At 49.3% G+C, this 19,512-nt stretch overlaps 2 protein-coding genes across 9 annotated transcripts; one reads left to right on the forward strand and one right to left on the reverse strand.

Moving 5' to 3' along the window:
* Nucleotides 1–1,494: 1,494 nt before the first annotated feature.
* RHNO1 (RAD9-HUS1-RAD1 interacting nuclear orphan 1) lies at nucleotides 1,495–3,951 on the reverse strand. 2 transcript variants are annotated; one of them, XM_066590885.1, is made up of 3 exons: nucleotides 3,850–3,951; nucleotides 2,545–2,792; nucleotides 1,495–2,091 (listed from the first exon to the last, which is right to left on the reverse strand). In XM_066590885.1, exons 2-3 carry the CDS (start codon nucleotides 2,707–2,709, stop codon nucleotides 1,555–1,557), a joined length of 702 nt encoding a protein of 233 aa, XP_066446982.1. In that variant the 5' UTR covers nucleotides 2,710–2,792; nucleotides 3,850–3,951; the 3' UTR covers nucleotides 1,495–1,554. The 2 variants fall into 2 exon arrangements, with proteins under 2 accessions (XP_066446982.1, XP_066446981.1); XM_066590884.1 differs by having other exon boundaries at nucleotides 3,728–3,852.
* A 136-nt stretch (nucleotides 3,952–4,087) lies between these two features.
* On the forward strand, nucleotides 4,088–15,549 carry FOXM1 (forkhead box M1). Of its 7 annotated transcripts, none has more exons than XM_066590886.1 (9): nucleotides 4,088–4,170; nucleotides 5,607–6,196; nucleotides 6,657–6,784; nucleotides 6,898–7,098; nucleotides 7,181–7,309; nucleotides 7,783–7,818; nucleotides 8,449–8,506; nucleotides 8,590–8,759; nucleotides 11,141–15,549. In XM_066590886.1, exons 2-9 carry the CDS (start codon nucleotides 5,647–5,649, stop codon nucleotides 11,912–11,914), a joined length of 2,046 nt encoding a protein of 681 aa, XP_066446983.1. In that variant the 5' UTR covers nucleotides 4,088–4,170; nucleotides 5,607–5,646; the 3' UTR covers nucleotides 11,915–15,549. The 7 variants fall into 7 exon arrangements, with proteins under 7 accessions (XP_066446983.1, XP_066446987.1, XP_066446988.1 ...); XM_066590890.1 differs by having other exon boundaries at nucleotides 8,452–8,506; XM_066590887.1 differs by having other exon boundaries at nucleotides 4,095–4,205.
* The last annotated feature ends 3,963 nt before the right edge of the window (nucleotides 15,550–19,512 follow it).

Consider the following 19,512-nt stretch of genomic DNA (forward strand, 5'->3'; position numbering starts at 1 on the left):
CGGAGGCTGTTCTGCATATATATATGATACAGTATACAGGACAGCGCTCTGATGTCGGAGGCTGTTCTGCATATATATGTTACAGTATACAGGACAGCGCTCTGATGTCGGAGGTTATTCTGCATATATATATATATTACAGTATACAGGACAGCGCTCTGAGGTTGTTCTGCATATATATGTTACAGTATACAGGACAGCGCTCTAATATCGGAGGTTGTTCTGCATATGTTACAGTATACAGGACAGCGCTGTGATGTCGGAGGTTATTCTGCAAATATTTATTGCAGTATACAGGACAGCGATCTGATGTCGGAGGTTGTTCTGCATATATCTGCTACAGTATACAGGACAGCGATCTGATGTCGGAGGCTATTCTGCATATATACGTTACAGTATACAGGACATACAGATGCAGAATAGCCTCTTACATCAGAGCGCTGTCCTGTATACGGTTAGGCTACCTGCACACTAACTGGTCAGATTCCGCACACGGGAGCCCGCAGCTGAATCAGACCCTGTGTCTAGACAGCGTCTGCACGTACCTCTCATTTCTCTTTACTGCAGACGGCCGCAGCGAGCCGCCGTCAGACAATCGCAGCACAGGGTTTATTTTTTTATGTTTAATCCTCCCGTGCCATCGCTAGACGATAACACATAATTCATTTACTCCAATGGAAGCCGTCAGTGCGGAAATCTCTCAAAAATAGAGCATGCTGCGATTTTTACTCCACTCCCGTAAACCGCAATTGGTTTCTGCTGATGTGCAGGAAGAAGCGCTTTCCAATAGTATGTTTAATAATAATCTTTATTTGTATAGCGCCAACTTATTCCGCAGCGCATACAAGTATGGGATACATGCAACCTTACTTGCTGCAGATCTGCAATGCAAATCCGTTTGTGTGCAGCCGGCCTTAGAAATGTGTCAGCCCTCGTCAGATATGGGCCCTATGCATGGAAATGTAATGTGGGACGAGGGCCGACACTAGACTGGAAATGGTTAATTTAAAAAAATAAATATTGCCAACAAAATTATCGCAACGGGTAATTTTTATGTGTTTTTGTTGAATAATTCCAACAAATCCACAATCCGCTTTCCCACCCAAAATAAAGACAAACTGGGGAGTGCGGTGGGGGGGAAATTGGATTGGAAAGGGTTAAGGCTAGGGCTACACTGCGACGTTACGTGTGATGATTGTCAATGTCACGGGGCGACTTAACACAACAGTTACAGAAACCCCAGTCAGCTGGATTTAGTTCAGCAACTAATGGTGGTTGATGCATGCTGGGCCGGCTGATGGATACTCGAGCGCCGGACCATCATCCCGTGTAAACGGACCCTGTTGCTGAACCACAACTCCCAGCATGCCCCCGACCACGAGCTGATACTGAACCACAACTCCCAGCATGCCCCCGACCACGAGCTGATACTGAACCACAACTCCCAGCATGCCCCCGACCACGAACTGATACTGAACCACAACTCCCAGCATGCACTTTTAATTCAAGTCTCTTTATTGACCCCAGCAGGTACAGTTCAGGCCGCCCCGTTTCTCAGCGTTGCACCAGGATTTGGCTGCTCTGTAGCCTCCCACGTGATTTCAGGTATTTCATGAGTCCCTGCCGCCTCCTCCACGTAAGCCGAACGCCGTATTCACGCTCTGGGGTGTCCTCCGCCAGTATCGGGCCGTCAGCCGGCAGAGCGTCAGGAGCTTCGCACGGTTCTACCCATCTCCTGGAAGATGGCGTCCAGCCCACCACCCTACTGGCTGAGAGCCGCGGGATCTCCTTCGGATCAGCCTCTGGAGTGTGTATGTCCGGGATGTCGCTGCACGGGGGTCCCTCCGGGCTGGGAGGAGACGGGGGTGCTGGCACGGACACGGTCATTGGCCTCCTGGATGGGCAGAATGGCGCAGTCTCTACAATCTCAGCTGCTTTAAACGCTAAGGATGGAAATTTACAGACACTCTGCTTCCTCAGCTGGCTGTGATTTACGTCGCGGCTGCGTATGCTGCTGTTATTGGAGATGCCGCGCCGATGCTGACGAATAGGGAAGTCCGACGCTACAGCTTGATCAAACTGTGAAGTAACCTGCTAAGAGAAATAACCATCAGTTCATCTCAAACATGATCAACACAACCGATTTACAGAAGAGCAATGAAATCCCCCACCTGCACCGAAAAACTGACCTGAAGGGGGCGACACTGTGATGGCAGCCATAACAATCCCCTATGGATGCAATCCTTCACTTTGCATATAAATCTGCACAGTTTAGAAGACGTCCCCCTGTTCTGTATAAGTGTCAGCCTTCACTGAAGAAGTGGCATTGTATTCCTAAAGCAAGTGTTCAATTTCTCTGCAGCACCACCGCAGGACAAATAGAGTATTACATGCTGCCCATTGAAATCAGTGACCGTTCATGTAATACTGGGTCCTCCAGAAGCTCCCGGCTACTACTGGAGTTCCCCAAAACGGGGTTGCTAAACCGACCTCCTTTATAAATACCCCCTATAATAAAATAAAATCGCGCCGATCCACCATTACCCAAGGCGTGGAGGCGTCACGATCCAGGGATTTGGTCGGGACACATTTAGTCTCTGCTTTGGGGGGCACAGCTCCATACTCGTGGACCGGACCCTCCTGCGGACTCTCCAGGAAGGTGAGGCGTTGTTTACGCAGGTTACAGGCTGTACGTTTTTTGGGCGGCATCAGCGCTGAGAAGACGAGGGAGTGGGCACCACATGATGCAGCGCTGCGGGGGGCCGGCCGCACTCACCGAGAAAAGTCCAAGTCTAGGAAGCAAGCAGAAATAACATTACCAGACATTATAAGCATCGCCGCTATCGCACATCCGCGCGCCAAGCGGTTTATGTTATTGCTAACAATTCCTGAATTCTAATCAGCTTTGTCGCAGCCGGCGCTCAGATATCCATCACGGATCCATACGAGGATTGACCCCATCAATAACGACCTCGCAGGACATAGCGTGCGTTTTCGTAGTGTATGAAGACTGTTTCAGAAACCTCCACGTACGCGCAGCATTCATGCAGATTTTGGTGCGTGATCCACATAAAATCCTGGCAACGCGATCGGAACCAAACACTTTGCTCAGGAAGCAGATTACTAATGCGCTGTATGGATCAGCGCAGCGTTGGAACCTCCATTGCAGTTCCGGCTCAAAATACCGGAAGAAAAAGCGTTGCATGCAAACAACGCCGGGCAGCTAAGCGGAGAGCGAACGGACCCTATTGTCATCAGCAGGGTCCGTCCGGCGCTGCTCGGTTACATCCGGAGACGTTTGGCCGTGGGGATTCCCCTATCCTGCTCCAATCAATACAACAGAAGTTTGGGGGCAAAATCCCTTTAAATATGGGATGGGATGGAATCCTGCGGCAGGCGACGCATTCACGGCCGCCGGTTATCCTTGTTATCGAACGTCCTACAGAGACGGCCTTAGGAGTCCAACAAAAGGGAGTGCTAATGTTTTGGTGATGTCACAGGAAAGGGAACTCCGGTACAAAGCGATGATGTCATCAGTAGCAAATAAATCTCTGCCGTTTCCCTGAAACGCAAACGGACTTTTGTGCGAATGAGCCAACGACAGGCAGCGCACACAGGGACACCACAGCGGATACTAAATTAGTGTGAGCCTTTATAGGCCAAAATATCTGCAAATTACAACGAAAGTTACATTTTTGGAAGGAACTGTCATTATATACAAACATACACTTCTAGAAATACCGCACACGTGCACGCAGATACACCAAGTGTACATCTGAGCACTTCCGCCCGCGCTGCCCCCGGTGTGACTCCTCCGCCTCTCCGGTTCATCCCCGCCGCCTCTCTCACCTGAAGCTTCAGGTTTTAGCCTCCGTCCAGCCTCCTTGCAAGCTCCCACGAATCACCGCGCAACCTCATTGCCGTCTCACAACAACCCTCGTTCCTAATTGGCTAACCTGTCCGACTGTCTTAACGGCCGCGCTCTGATTGGCTGTATAGAGATGTCTGCAGCGGCAATCCAAGTGGCTGACGTCAAACGCAGCCGTAGACCATTGGTCGGAATGGGTCACGTGATACGACGTGCCGCAAAGCGCGCAAATTCAAAACTGCTGCAGGAGCGGCTAGAGGGGAGCGGTGAGGAGACGGCGCCGTACGGGAGCCCGCAGCCTGGTACTGTGTGCACGGCGGCTGGAGAAAGGGATCCGGTGGGCGAGGGGGACGGTGCGGACGGGCTGAGGCGTCGTACATGACAGTCCCAGACAGTCTGCAGCTGCTTCTATGGCAGGACTAGACCCAGCATGCACTGCTGTCCACTCTAGCCTGGTGCATGCTGGGGCTTGCAGTGCTGCGGTCCATAGATTCCCTGTAGTGATATATGCAGGACTACAAGTCCCAGCATGCCTCATAGCACAAAACAGGCAGGAGTAATAAACCTGTCAAGCTTGTCAATTCACTACCGCTTTCAAGATCTCTGCTGGCTAAAGGTTTGTTACTATTGTGTCCAGCTGGCTGCCCTGGTGGTTTGTTACAATGTATCAGGTCAGCTGGGAAGCATTAGGTCTAAACCAAGAGATTTACAGTCACTGACAGCAAGCAGAAATATATTGGGGGACATGCTGGGAGTTGTAGTGTTGGGTATATATGTTACGGTGCCATGTGACGCTGATGGCTTGCAGTCAGTATCTGTGTAGGACTACAACTCCCAGCAGGTCCTCACCACACAAAATGGGTCCAAGTATCAGCTCTGCCGTGATTTGTTCCAATTCCTTCTAGCTGTTGGCGACTGAGAGCCTTCTGGTTCAGCCCAGACTTCCTACAGCTGAGGGTTCATCCCTGTTGCATCCAGCACAAATCCCCCTCCGTCCTGATAGTTTGTTACAATGTATCTGTGTAGTCTGACAGAGGGCTGAGCTGGACACAATTGTTGCAAACCCCCAGCTGAGAGAAGTATTGCATCTGAATCTAAACAAAAACGTTTCCAGTCACCGACAGCAAGCAGAGATCTTGACGACAAGGAATTGAACCAAAAAATGTTAGGAAGTTGCAGGGATTTAAAGGGGTTTTCCGGCACTAAATAATTGACGAGCCAACTTCAATACTTGATCGGATGCTGATTGAAGTGAGACACCAGGCACAGTGCCGTATATTATATAGTGGCTGTGCCTGGTATTGCAGCTTGGCTCCATTCACAGCAGCTGCTCTCGTAGCAAATGAACGTGATGTCTCCAGCCTGAGAAGAGACCGCGACACTCACTGGAGCGCCGCAGGCTTTTCAGTCAGGTTATCTGAAGTGGTGGAGCCCCGCCGGTCAACTGATGACTATCAGTTTAGTCCTGGAAAACCCCTTTACTGGGGTTCTCCTGCTATCGGGGTGTTTGGTGAAGGGGCTCCTCCGTCTCATAATCAGAGCTCATGTGGCAGTAACTCCTGCAGCTGTTGTGAAACTACAAGTCCCAGCATGGCCCAACAGCTGGCGTTACAGTCCCAAAGGCCCCCATATAGAGCAGTGGTTATGCTTGTACGATTTGGATGACGACTCTCACTGCTTGGTGCCCCCAACTTCCACCACATTCTCCCGTCTCATCCTCCTCTTCTTCCTCTTCCAGGATCTGTTTTTCTGATGACACTGCAGATGTGGTCGCCATCATGAGATCGAGCCCCCGACGGCCACTTATACTGAGGAGACGTAGACTGAACCTTCCAAATCAAGATGGCGTCAGTGGCACAGGGGCTCCTGAACAGAGGCAGACCGCCGTGATTGACAAGGTGGAAAGTCAAAAGCAGAATACAAACCTAAGTGAGCCAATCCTGTCAGAATCTGCGACTCCGGAAGTGAACCGGCCTTCCGGAAGTCTGGCCGATCCGAGTCAAGACGCCAATGTAGGAACTGCGACGTCTTCTGCTGAATCGCCCACTCTCTCTGGGGTTAAGATCATGGGTCACCCCACCATTCCTGATACCCAGCTCGTCGTTATCCCCCCGGATTCTGATGTGGAGCGCATCATCCAGGCGCTGACGGTGCGGGGGAGGGAGAGCAGCGGACCCAACAAGTTCATCCTCCTCACCGGCGGCAGCAGCTCCTTTCACACACAGGTCGAGAAGCTTGGACTACAAAGCAAAGTGGAGGAAATTGAGACGGTACAGCTGGAGGCGACCGCCGCCGCACCGCCTCAGATCATAGAGGAGGAGAAGAACGGTAAGTCCATTGCTGGTCTCAATAACCTTTAGCACTTCAAATTTTTAAGATCTCTGCTTTCTGTCAGTGGATGGAAACCTATACAATGTAGTTTGTTACAATGTATCAGTGCAGGGAGGCACGATGAGGCTGCAGGCTGATATGAAATTATAGATAGGATCCAGTTTGGATTTCTTAGACTTAAACAATGTAACAAACCCTCAGCCTTGTTAGTCCTGCTGAGGCTTAGTTGCAGTGCAGGTCTAACAAACATTGCAGCACAAATCGGTCATATCCTGGACTCTCGGCTGATGCATACGAAAGGGGATAAGTGGCCAGCAGTTGTAGGTGGTGCCACTGATCTCCTAGGGAAGAAGGGATCCACGTACAATCTGTCTGATCTGTTTTTTACTTTCTCACAATTGGGCTGTTTAATCATGGCGGCAGCGCTGACAGACATCTATCTGACATGTTTTATCAGCGGTTTCTAAGGAGGGGCTGGATGGCAGCCTGACCAATATACACTGGCTGGGGAAGATGAGGTTGGGATCGGGTGATGGCAAAGCCGACTCTGCGGAGGAAGAGACCAGCGGAACAGACTCCTTAAAGGTGAATATCCGATTGGGAGTAGTTGTTCTTAGCTACTTACTCTGGGATCAGGTGGTCACATGCCCTTCTAGAAATCTGCTCTCTGACCCTTGGTTATGCTCTTGCGCCCTCAGGTGGAGGAAGAACACAAGGCACCCGCAGCCTCTCACTTGTGGCAGGTCGGCGCCTTCGAGCGTCCTCCATACTCCTACATGGCCTTGATCCAGTTTGCCATTAACAGCACCACGTCCAAGAGAATGACCCTGAAGGACATCTACACCTGGATCGAGGAGCACTTCCCATACTTCAGACATGTGGCCAAGCCCGGCTGGAAGGTAAAAGTACCTGGACACTGGGGGGCGGGGAAGGAGGAAGAGTGAGCGGTGGGCTTCATCTCTGGGTGGTGATCCTCCACAGAATTCCATCAGACACAACCTCTCCCTCCATGACATGTTTGTGCGAGAGAGCCCTGCCAACAACAAGATTTCCTACTGGACCATACATCCCCAAGCCAACCGCTGCCTCACCCTCGACCAGGTATTCAAGGTAGGTGTACCTACATTCCTTATCCTGTATCATACTCCAGAGCTGCATTCACTATTCTGCTGGTGGAGTCACTGTGTACATACATTACTTATCCTGTACTGATCCTGAGTTACATCCTATATTATACTCCACAGCTGCACTCACTATTCTGCAGAATTCAGGGCTGAAAACTCCCAGGTGTACCTGCTTGTTCAGCATCTACTCTGGGAATTGGTATTCTGGAAACTGTCTTTGCACCTGGGTTTATACAATCGTGATATAGGGAAAACCTACTGCCCCTTATCAGATGACTGTATAGACCTGGTTGTAAAGACACTTCCTAGAATGCGAATGATCAGAGCTGATACTGAACAAGCAGGTAAAGCCGTGAGTTCTGCAGAACAGTGAGTGCAGCTCTGAAGTATAATGCAGGCTGTAAGACCTGAGATTGGCTATCTGGTGCACCCTGACTAGTATCCTCTCCTCCTCCTCAGGCTCCCGGCTCCTCGTCTTCTGCTTGCAGTGAACAAGTAAGAATCTGTTGTGTTTTTCTCCTTCTGCGAGATCCTGATGTCCCCAAGTAACAGCCGTCCCTCGTTTGTCCCTTTCCTTCAAATACATTTGAATCCTTTGTATAAAGATACGTTCTGGCACTTTCTCAGATGCATTGTTTCCATTCTTCATCATTATCAAGCTCTCTGCTTGCTGTCAGTGAATTAGGGCATTCTTGTTTACATTAAGGGGTTGCAAACATGTATAAGCCTCATACTTCTCATATCTGCGGGTTTGTTACAATTTTATCCAGTCTGGATAATCCTCTGAGGCAAACGCATCATCAACACTTGTCCTGATAGATTGTTGCAATGTATCAGTGCAGGTAACATGTTGCAAACTATCAGGACAAGAGGATTATACAGACTGGATGCAATTGTATCGAACCCTCAGCTGTGAGAATTAAGTTTGTGCGTGCATTATATCCCAATAATGTTCTAAGGTGCTGACAGCAAGTGGAGATCCTGAAAATAGAGAACTGAAGCATAAAAAAAAGGACAGAATGTTTCATTATCTGGTGCTTATGCTCTATGAACATAATGGGGGTAGTAGTACTGGGATTTTCTCTGAGTCTATATTCGGTGGTCTTGTTCTTGTCCTTCTTTCAGCAGCAGAGGACCCCGGAGCTGAGTAGGAGCGCGCAGGGCATCCCGGGTAACGCCAAGGGTGAGTTCACGTCTTCATCCTTCTTGTCAGCAGCTCGGGCTGTAAAATGAGACTGACCCGCCACTCTGCTTCTCCTCCACAAGCTCCAGAGCGAAAGATGAAACCCCTTCTGCCGCGGATCGACTCCTATCTGATCCCTGTGCAGTTTCCGGTTACACAGCCCCTGCTCTTCTCTACTCTGGAGACGTTTAGTCCAGATCTGGGGGTCTCGGATGGGCCCCGCAGCTGCAAACGGGTCAAGATTGCCCCCAAGGTTAGTAGATTGTGGAAGAGAGAGGGGTCTAGAGTAAAGACCTGAGCCGCCTCATCACAAGAAGCTCCACCCACAGTTAACATTAAGCTCCTCCCCAAAATGTGGAGACTAAATCTATTGGTTTGTGAAGTAAAGTTCCTTTAGGTTCTGTTCACACATAGCGGAGATAGTGGAAAATCTGCATAGTTTGTGTCAGAAGTTGCAGTTTTGGTGTGGATCTTCGCCTCTTCTATTGAAATGGGAGCAGGTCTGCACCGATGTGGATTTTGGCATGCATTTTCTGGTCTGGGCCGGGAAAAAAAAAACCTACTTTCTACGATGTCTGAACTTGCCTGTAATCTGATGTGGCTGCTGCAGACCTCCTGGTTGTTTGGCACGTTTCCTGCCATATATTCTTCTATGCGGTGACTCCACCCATGACACGGGTGGAACCCAAAGCCTGCAATCATTATAGAAGTCATCGTGGATCACGACTTGGCAGTTACGCAACCATGAGCTGCTGATCCAAAAAATCCAAACTTGCCTGTTTCTCTGTGTTGAGGCAACCTGGCCTGCGTTAAAGGGGTTGTCTCGCGGCAGCAAGTGGGGTTATACACTTCTGTATGGCCATATTAATGCACTTTGTAATATACATCGTGCATTAAATATGAGCCATACAGAAGTTATTCACTTACCTGCTCCGTTGCTAGCGTCCCCGTCGCCATGGATCCGTCTAAATTCGCTGTCTTCTGGAGTTTTTAGACGCGCTTGCGCAGTCCGGTCTTCTGCCTTGTGAATGGGGCCACTCGTGCCGGAGAGCTGGTCCCGCGTCGTCATCGTAGCTCTGCCCCGTCACGTGTGCCGATTCCAGCCAATCAGGAGGCTGGAATCGGCAATGGACCGCACAGAGCCCACGGTGCACCATGGGAGAAGACCCGCGGTGCATCGTGGGTGAAGATCCCGGCGGCCATCTTGGAGAAGAAAGAAAGAAGTCGTCGCAGAGCGGGGATTCGGGTAAGTAATAAATATATATATATTATTTTTTTTTTTTAACCCATCCCTTGGATTTGTCTTGCGCCGAACAGGGGGGCCTATTGAGAAAAAAAAAGCCGTTTCGGCGCGAGACAACCCCCTTTAATTTCTATTAGTAGTTTGGTGGGGGCTACATGGTGATCGTTGATTGTGCTGTCTGTGTTGTCACCATGGACCTCTAGCCTAAATAACAGCCAGATTGTGGACTGCTCACAGGTCATTCCTTGCTTGTAATCCGTGAAGGCAAAGATGTGTGTGCAACGCAACCCCACTGACAAACTCTAGACGTAATGAATGCAAAATTGCGTCATTCATGTTTAGCCTTCACTTTATAGTTCAATAACCCAGAACAGCCGATAATCCAGCACCGACTGGTCTCATTAATGCCAGATTAAAAGGCTTTCCACGATTTTGCACTCATGGATTATCCTTAAGGCGTTTATGTGATAGATGAGCTGCAGTACAAGATATGGCCACACGGGTAGGGAGGGACCCTACAATCGCATCGTATGTCACAGGTGATTAATTCAAAGGGGTATTCTGACTTAATGTAATCTACAGCTTTAGTGAACTTTAACCCCTGATCGCTGCAGTTAACCCTTAAATGCCGCTGTAAATTCTGACAGTGGCATTTAAATCCCCAGGTCTGTGTTTGGCGGTCCACTGTCATTAAGGGGTTAATATATTATGACTTTAACATTTCTGCTTGCTGTCAGTGAATTTAACAGTTCAGTTTACACCCTGATATTTCTCTCACATGCCGGTTTGCTACCATTGTACGCACGCTTGAGCGTCCTGTAAGTTAGGCCTCAGACACTCTTGTCACGTGTCTAAAATGTGCGTATCGGGTGCAACTCACATCAGACGCCACACAGACACTCGTCCATGTGCTGCCAGACACACGGACTGTCCGCATTTACATGTCCTAATTCTCGTCCGTGAGATGGACAATAATGGGACATGGTAAATCATGTGGCCATCACTGGACCCTATGTGGTCAGCTGGGATTTGTGGCTTTGGCCTTAAAGGGGTTGTCCAGTGTTATAAAAACATGACTTTCTTCCAAATACAGCAGAAAGCAGATGTGTTTTTTTTCTAACCCCTTTAAACTGTCTGGACTCTGGTGAGATCTATCTGAGCTGCACTGATACACTGTAACTATCAGGACAAGAGAGAGAGATTTGTGCCGCTAAGGTGTTTACCTCACAGCAGATTCTTGGGTCTGGATACAGTTGCAACACACCTACAGCTGTGAGAAGTTTGGGGTCAGGATCAGGGTTTCAGTTTTTAAATATGACTTGCTATTCACTCACAGCAAGCGGCTATATGGACAATGACAAGTCTGGTTCACTGACTTGTTTCTGTTCCAGGTGCTGTTGGAGACGGAAGCAACTTCCCCGCTGGCGCCTGTTAAGAGTGAAACGGACTCCCTGAAATCGCAGACCCCACTGGGCTTCCCGAGGCGGCAGGCAAACGGCTCAAGGAGGAAGCAGCAGCTGGTCACCCCCCGATCCCAGGAGCCGGAACTGGTTCTCCCCGACAACAGTGCCTCTGACTCCGGTCTGGACAATGATTTCTCCTTCCTCGAGGAGGCGCCGTCCCAGCTCACTCAGGACGAGGGCTCCTCCTTCAAGACTCCCGTTAAGGAGAAGTTCATGAAGCCTCCAGCTTCATCCACTCCGAGCAAACCAATAGCCGAAGCTTCCTGCCTCCAGCCATGGGAGGCCGAATCCCCTCTCGCCAGAGACCCCTTAACAGAGTTCAGCCCCGTCCGAGTCTCCCGGAGCGCTGCTCTCACCCCCTTCAAGGACAATTACGGGACCCTCAGCTTCTGGGAGACCCCTTTTAAAGATCTGCCTTATTTTGGGTCCCCCCTAGATGTCATGAGTACTTGTTCACCCGCCTCCCCGCAGACGGAAACTCTGGAAACTCCAACTGGAGCACGCAAACGCAGAAGCTGTTCCAAGGAGCTGCAAGTAGGGGGCTCCAGTAACCGCTCGCTGCTTGAGGGGCTGGTGCTGGACACAAAGGACGAGAGCCTCAGTAAGATCCTCCTGGACATCAGCTTCAGTGGGATGGAGGAGGAGAATAGCATTGGCACGGACAGCACCTACTGGGGCCAGCTGTTCAATGAGCTGCGATAGACACCCCCCCCTTCCCCCCTCCCCCTCCCAATCTACCTACCTATAAGAATCCCTCATTACTTGGAGTAAGCATTCACCTCAGCAAATTAATGGTCTAATCTTGCAAATATTAATCCTTGAATTGATGATAATGCCATGCAGGATCCTGGGAAAGCTGGTTTTGCTATTCAGGACACTGGAATAATGAGTTGTAAACTAGTAGCATTACATTTTATAGCTCCCCAGCTTTCCCAGGGTCCTCATCTACACCACTACAAAAACACAATGTATTACGAGGCAAATGTGCCAGTCCAGGGTTTGCGGAAAGATGAGTGACACCCGGGCCGCTTGCCTTTGCAGGTCCCCGGGTTTCCTTGGGTCCTGAAAGGCAGCACTGCAGGAACACATGATGTATTTCTAGGCAAATGTGCCATTCTGGATCCTGTGAAAGCTGGGTGCTATTTAGGTAGGCTACCATTATGGTTCCCTAACTGTCCTGAATTGCAGCAACAGGTGCTGTATTGCTAAGCTGATTGGCCGTTCAGGATTCTGGGAAAGGGTAGTGCCAGCATTATGCCTTCCCAATTTAGGGTCCTGAATGGCAGCTAGTTTGTAGTCCTACAAGAGGAGGCGCTGTCATCTGAACAGAAACCTGTCACTTCGTTCCCTGTGTGTCACGCCTGCGGACATTAGGGCTGAGGCAATGGACTTTCATTCTTCCATGCACACCAGCGTGTGGGGAAAAACATGGCCTGCTCTATTTTACCCCGTAATACGTGCGTACCGCCCCACTGAACTCTATGGATGCGTGTGAATACGCAGAGCTTACGCGTGTTGCCTAACAAAATGCTAATTAATCACTGTATGTGCCTATTTCTCAGCCGGTGGGTTTCTTCACACGTGGATGGAAACCTGGTTACATGCAGTCATACCCGCGCAAAAAAACCTACATATGCACGCAGAAGCAGGGAATACACAGGCTTTGATACGCAGCTTTTTATGCATACACCCGTGCACATGAGCCCTTTGTTATACCTGGTAAAGCTGGGTTACAATCCAGTGGGCCAACATTATGGGTCCCTAGCTTTCCTAGCCTCCTGAAGGGCAACTAGTGCCTACTGGGGTAGTAATACAGGAACAGATATGTATTTTAGGCAAATATACCATTCAGGATTTTGGAAAGACTTATGACAACCAGGTAGTCTTTTATGGTTACCTAGCTTTACGAGGGTCCTGAATGGCAGCGCTCCAATGCATTCCTAGGGAGATTTAGGATGGGATTCTGAGAAAGCTGGATTACAACCAGCAGCATCCTGATTAGGGCTGCTCAAATCTCCTAGGCCCCTGAGTGGCAGCACCATAGAAACGGGTGTGAAATTCCTATGCAGGACGCTGTTCAGCGTTATAGGGAAGCTGGGTTAACCCTTCTGGTTCCTCTGCTTTCCTAAGGTCCTAAATGGCAGCTAGTGTCTAGTTGCGCTAACTCCAGGAACAGTTGACTTACTCAACTAGACAGGATTGCCATTCAGCGTCATGAGAAAGCTGGGTCACAATCCTTTAGGCAGCCATTATGGCTCCCTAGGTTTCCGAATTGCAGCTACTTTCTAGTTAGCAATATGAAAACATAATATATTCTTAAACAGATTTGACATTCAGGTTCCTGGGCAAGCTGGGTGGTAACACCCTGTGGTACTGCTGCTTTGGCTCTTCAGCTTACTTGGTTCCTAAATGGCAGCGAATGAGCAGGTAGCAATACAGGAACCAATATTGTGTTTCTAAGCAAATATAGCACTCTTTAAAAGCTGGGTAGCAACCAGGGAGACTGCCATTGAAGCTCCCCAGCTTTCCCAAGATCCTGAACGGCAAGTAGTATCTAGTTGGTCAGCAGTACAAGGAACAGGTGATGTATTCCTAGTCAGGTTTACTCTTCAGGATTCTGGGAAAGCTGGGTGATAACCAATATGACAGTAACCCTTGCTCCGCCAGGGGCTCGTTACCTAGCATTCTCTGGGTCCTGTTGCTACAATCTGCCTTGTTACGGCTCCTGCTTGTTCATCACTACATTTGATTTGCCGTTCTGGACAACGCTGTAGTCACCCAGCTTTGCGAGGACCAGATTTAATCTGACAGTGAGTGAATAGAATATTTGAATGATCTGTTGTGGGGGTGGCGGGTGAGGTGGGCTGACTCGTACAGGTTTTTGGGGTATCGCGTTACTGTTCTATAACGGGGCCCCGCCCCCTCTATATTTATATGTATCGGCTTTTGTATGTACTATTTAATATGTAGCCGTGTAAATAGTGTACATGTTCTTGGCGCAGCCGCACGTCACTTTATTACCCAAGATAACTTTAGATAAAGGGGTTCATCCTGAGAGGAAGGCGGCTGAATCCAAGTCATAATCTGCACCAATTGTTTTGGCCAGTAACCCTTTTTTTTAGCTTGTAATAGTGCGGGAGCCTTATAAGAGGAGCGGCGATATCCGGCTCCCGTATGGACGTAAATCGCTCTGGAAGTTCTCTTGCCCAGAGAGAAACAAGTCATCATGGGCGGGGAATAGGAGGTTTCTACTCTCCTAGCAGAACACAGCTGTCAGCCCTGTCCCAGCCTGCAGTGGCTGATAACAGGGAACAATAGATGGCATTAAATTGTACAGCAAATGGAGGGTGTGCTGTCTCTTTAAATCCCAACATTTTCCAGTCCTTCTACATATTTTTTATGTGCAGAAATATACAGCCCTATTCACTTCAATGCAGCTGAGCTGCAATACCAGCGCCAACCTATAGACAAGGGTGGCGCTGCATGTGGAAGAAAGCCATGTTTTCCTAATCCTGGACAAACCCTTTAAGGGCTTATGGGGATTTTATTTAGCTTTAGGGCAGTAGTTCTCAAGCTCTGGCATGATGGGGGTTGTAATTCTGCAACAGCTGACAAGCTGCAAATTCTAGTCCACTGCTCTAATGGGGAGAAAAATCTCCAGCAGGCATTGAGCTGACCTCTTATTAAAGGGGTTGTCCACGGTGCATCCAGGGTTAGAAAAACATGGCTGCTTTTTTCCAAACACGGCGCCACCCTTCTCCACGGGTTGTGTCTGGTATTGCAGCTAAGCTCAATTGATGTGAATAGGACTCTGCTGCAATACTACACACAACCCATGTACAAGGGTGGTGTTGTGCCTAGAAAAAAAGTGGCCATGTTTTTCTAACCCTTTAAAGGTAAGGGCGCCATAATCAGAAAAAAACTGACTGACTGCAAAATAAATAAATGTAATGTACTTTTCATATTCACCACTAGATGTCAGTATAATTGGGTCAAGCAAGCATCTTATTTTACAATCTGCAGCAAAGCAGAATATTCCCACTGCTGTTAGTAATGTTGCTTCTCTCTTGCTGCCTGAGCCAAGATAAGCAGGCGACTACATAAAGGGAAGGATGTACTTGGGACCGATGGGGGAAATGAGTAGGCCAGCTATGGAAATTGGGTATTGACTTGCTGATTGTGATGTCAATGGTGAATTCCCCTCTTCTTCATGACCATGGATGGGGTAGTCACAGCCCTGCCCCTTGCTCCGAACTTCATCAGCTTCTACTATAATCTGGTTTAAGGTTCTTATCTGTATCACAATATGTACAATTAAAAGTTGTTTATACCCCAAATGTCATCTGTTGTCACTTCCTAGCCCCTTCCCCTTTACGCTGGGCCTGGAATTGCTGATAACAGGGAACACTAGAACACATTCACCATTTGCAGCAGTTTGAGATGAACCTGAGCTGTAGCTGGCAGTGGCTGCATGATGGAGCTGCTGCAGTGCCCCGAAAAGTGTGGTTTGTGGTTGTCATTCCCCTTTAACCCCTTAAGGCAGTGTTTCCCAACTCCAGTCCTCAGGGACCGCAAACAGGTGGTGTTTTCAGGATATCCAATAGTAAGAACAGCTATGGCAATGTCTGAGGCACCGACAATAATTGCATCACCTGTGCAATACTGAGGAAACATGACCTGTTGGGGCGCCTTGAGGACTGGAGGTGAGAAACACTGCCTTAGGCCCTCCTGCACACGGGCGGAAATTCTGCGGCGGAATTTCCCGCAGAATTTCTGCCCGTGGAAGCTGCCATAGGATTGCATTAAAAAGCGCAATCTTATGCAGACTGCAGTGATTTGTTTGCGTGAAATCACATGGGGAAAACAAATCTATTTCTGTGCTGGTCTTGCAGAGAGCCGCACACAAATGCATCTCCCGGCTCCGCTCTGCGCATGCACTGGCTGGCCGGCAGCCGGCATATCCGAGAGCCTGAGGCGCGGGAGAAGGTGAGACCCGCACTGGTCCCTGCAGGGGCGCGGGTCAGGTCGTGCTGCGAGGGGATCCGACCCGGCCGTCTGCAGGCGGCCTTAAAGGGGTTGTCCCGCGCCGAAATGGGTTTTGTTTTTTTTTCAATGGCCCCCCCCCGTTCGGCGCGAGACAAACCCGATGCAGGGACTTAAAAAAAACAAACCGCACAGTACTTACCCGAATCCCCGCGCTCCGGTGACTTCTTACTTACCTGGTGAAGATGGGGATCTTCACCCTCGGTGGACCGCAGGTCTTCTGTGCGGTCCATTGCCGATTCCAGCCTCCTGATTGGCTGGAATCGGCACGTGACGGGGCGGAGTTACGAGGAGCCGCTCTCAGGCACGAGCGGCCCCATTCAGAAAAGAAGAAGACCGGACTGCGCAAGCGCGTCTAATCCGGCGATTAGACGCTGAAAATTAGACGGCACCATGGAGACGAGGACGCTAGCAACGGAACAGGTAAGTGAATAACTTCTGATAACTTCTGTATGGCTCATAATTAATGCACAATGTACATTACAAAGTGCATTAATATGGCCATACAGAAGTGTATAACCCCACTTGCTTTCGCGGGACAACCCCTTTAAGGGTACAGCCTATTTTGGACTGAAGTGCAGATTTTTTTTCATTTTTATTCTCTTGGAGGATGTTTATCTCCACTTTTCAAAAGCCATAACTTTATTTTTCCCCTGGGGGGGGGGGGGGGGGGGGAGCGCAGACCACAGGATTCACCTCCCCTCTTACCTACTTTCATCCGCGGATCTGGAGGAACGGCGGGCCAGAGGATTCTGCTGAATCCTGCTGCTGTCGGTGGGAAGGGGTCTTAGGAGGCTCTGGCCCACCGCTCTTCCTATCCGCAGCGCCAGGGGGAGCGGTGGGCCAGAGCCTCCTAAGACCCCTTCCCACCGACAGCAGCAGGATTCGACGCACGGGGGGGGGGGGGGGGGGGTTGTGACACTATGACATCACACGGCGGCAGAACACGGAAGTGGAGCCCCGGGATATTTAAAAAACCCCTGACAGCCTCCACTACAAGAGCAGCTTCATAGAAGCGTGCATCTCACGATACTGGTCTTTTTTTTCTTCACCTTCTTCCAAGCATGACCAGCAGAGAGACTGACGTGGAGGCCCTGCAAACTGTAAGTGTTCTATTAAACCAAAAAAAGGTGCAATATGTACAAAGTTTGGTTTAAGGGTGGGCATTGTGTGTATTTATGCACCCCTATGCATGTATCGTTGCAGGACAGAGAATCTGTTAAGGTAAAGCAGGATCTTAAAAAGAGGCATAGAAAGTGTTCCATGTGCCTTAAAAAATTAGAGGAGGCATATAAGAAATCGTTATGCCCAGAATGCATGGCCAAAATCCTTAAAGAGGAGCAGTCGGCATTTATGAAGGACATAAGGTCCCTAGTTAGAGAGGAAGTGCGAGCATCCATCTCCAGCCTTCCATCAGCCCAGCAGGAGAAAAATCCACCAAGAGGCCCAGTTATGCGCTACTGACAGTCGCTAGGCGAGCTCTCAAAGGGCGAATTATTTGATCATCCTCCCGAGGCTAAGGATGAGAGTAAAAAATATTACTTCACCTCAGGTGATCTTGACGAGCTTCTGAAAGCGGGGAGAGACACCATGAAAATCGAGGATACCGTTGAACCAAGGTCTGTCCAGGACGACATGTTTGGTGGACTAAGGGCAAGAAACAGGATTGTTTTTCCTGTAAACACCACCCTGAAGAAGGGGATTTCTGATGAATGGGCCTACGCTGACAAACACCTGTATCTGCCCTGAGAATATAATGAGAGACTTCGGTTCTCGGAGGAAGATGTGCGGGAATATGAGAGTGTGCTGAAGGTGGACGCACAGATGGCCAACATGGCTAGAAAAACGGCGCTTCCCTTTGAGGACTCCTCCCACCCAAAGGACCCTATGGACAATAAGGTTGATGTTCTCATGAAGCGGCCTAGACCCTAGAGTCAAACATCGCAAGCACGTTCGTGGCAAGGTCTATGTTTCTTTGGTTGGGGGAACTGGACGACCAAGTCAGGCAGAGGGCATCCAGAGAGGAGATTCAGGAATGTATACCCCTATTAAAGCTAGCAACAGCCTTTCTTGCGGACGCCTCCGCCGAGACAATTAGACTGTCGGCCAGAAATGCGGCACTGTCAAATATGGCCAGGCGAGCGATCTGGCTAAAAACTTGGAAAGCGGACGCTACATCTAAAAATAAACTGTGCAACATCCCCTTCTACGGGCAACGTTTTTTCGGGGCTGATCTGGATAAAATCCTGAAAAAAGCAGCAGACAACACCCAAGGATTTCTAGACCAGGGGAGGACCCCGCGAGCGACAGCCTACCTTCAGGCCTTATCGGGAAAAAGGAAAGACGGGCCGCTAATCTTACCCCAAAGGTGGCAGGGGTAAGATGGGGGAAATTGCTACCTCAGTGGAGAATTCCCAGGTGGGGGGGTAGATTGCTGAGGTTTTGTCAGGAATGGCAGGGCGTGACAGAAAACCCGTGGGTTCTCCAGTGAGTATCCCAGGGGTACAGAATAGAATTTTTTTGTCCGGCCTCCTAATAGGTTCGTGGTGACTCCCATGCAATCCCCGCCCCTCCAAAAAGTCTTTAGAGATGAGATCGCTAACCTGCTACATATGGGGGCAATAGGTCGCTCCGGATGATCTTTACCTTAAAGGCCTAAACAAATATATAATTTATTAAAAGTTTAGGATGGAGACCATTAGATCAGCAGTAACCCTAGTCAACAAGGGGGATTACATGTGTACAATCGACCTAAAGTATGCATACTATTATGTCACGATTCTTCCTGAACATCATAAATACCTGTGATTCGCGGTAGAAATCGGGAACTGCCTATCTCATTTTCAGTTCCAGTGCTTACCATTTGGCATATCTACCGGGCCAAACGTCTTCTCGAAAATCGTTGTCGAGATGGTAGCGCATCTCCATGCATCAGGCATCAATATCGTTCCCTATCTGGATGATTTTTTTTACTGATAGGCCCCTCGGAAAAGGCCCTGTAGGAAGATACCGCTCGTTCAGTCGCCCTATTCCAAAGACTGGGGGGGATCGTGAACTTCCAGAAGTCCAGTCTTCTTCCGAAAACTTGGAAGATATTTTTGGGGGTCCAGATAAACTTCGAGTCCCAGACTCTATCTTTGCCGCCACCCAGGAAGGAAAGCTTAGGACAGACAGTCCGTAAATACACAGGGAAAAAACAGATATCATTAAGAGAGCGAATGAGACTGTTTGGCCTTATGACATAATGTATCCAGAAT

Source organism: Eleutherodactylus coqui, chromosome 2 (genome assembly GCF_035609145.1).
Source record: "Eleutherodactylus coqui strain aEleCoq1 chromosome 2, aEleCoq1.hap1, whole genome shotgun sequence".
Classification (NCBI taxonomy): Eukaryota; Metazoa; Chordata; class Amphibia; order Anura; family Eleutherodactylidae; genus Eleutherodactylus; species Eleutherodactylus coqui.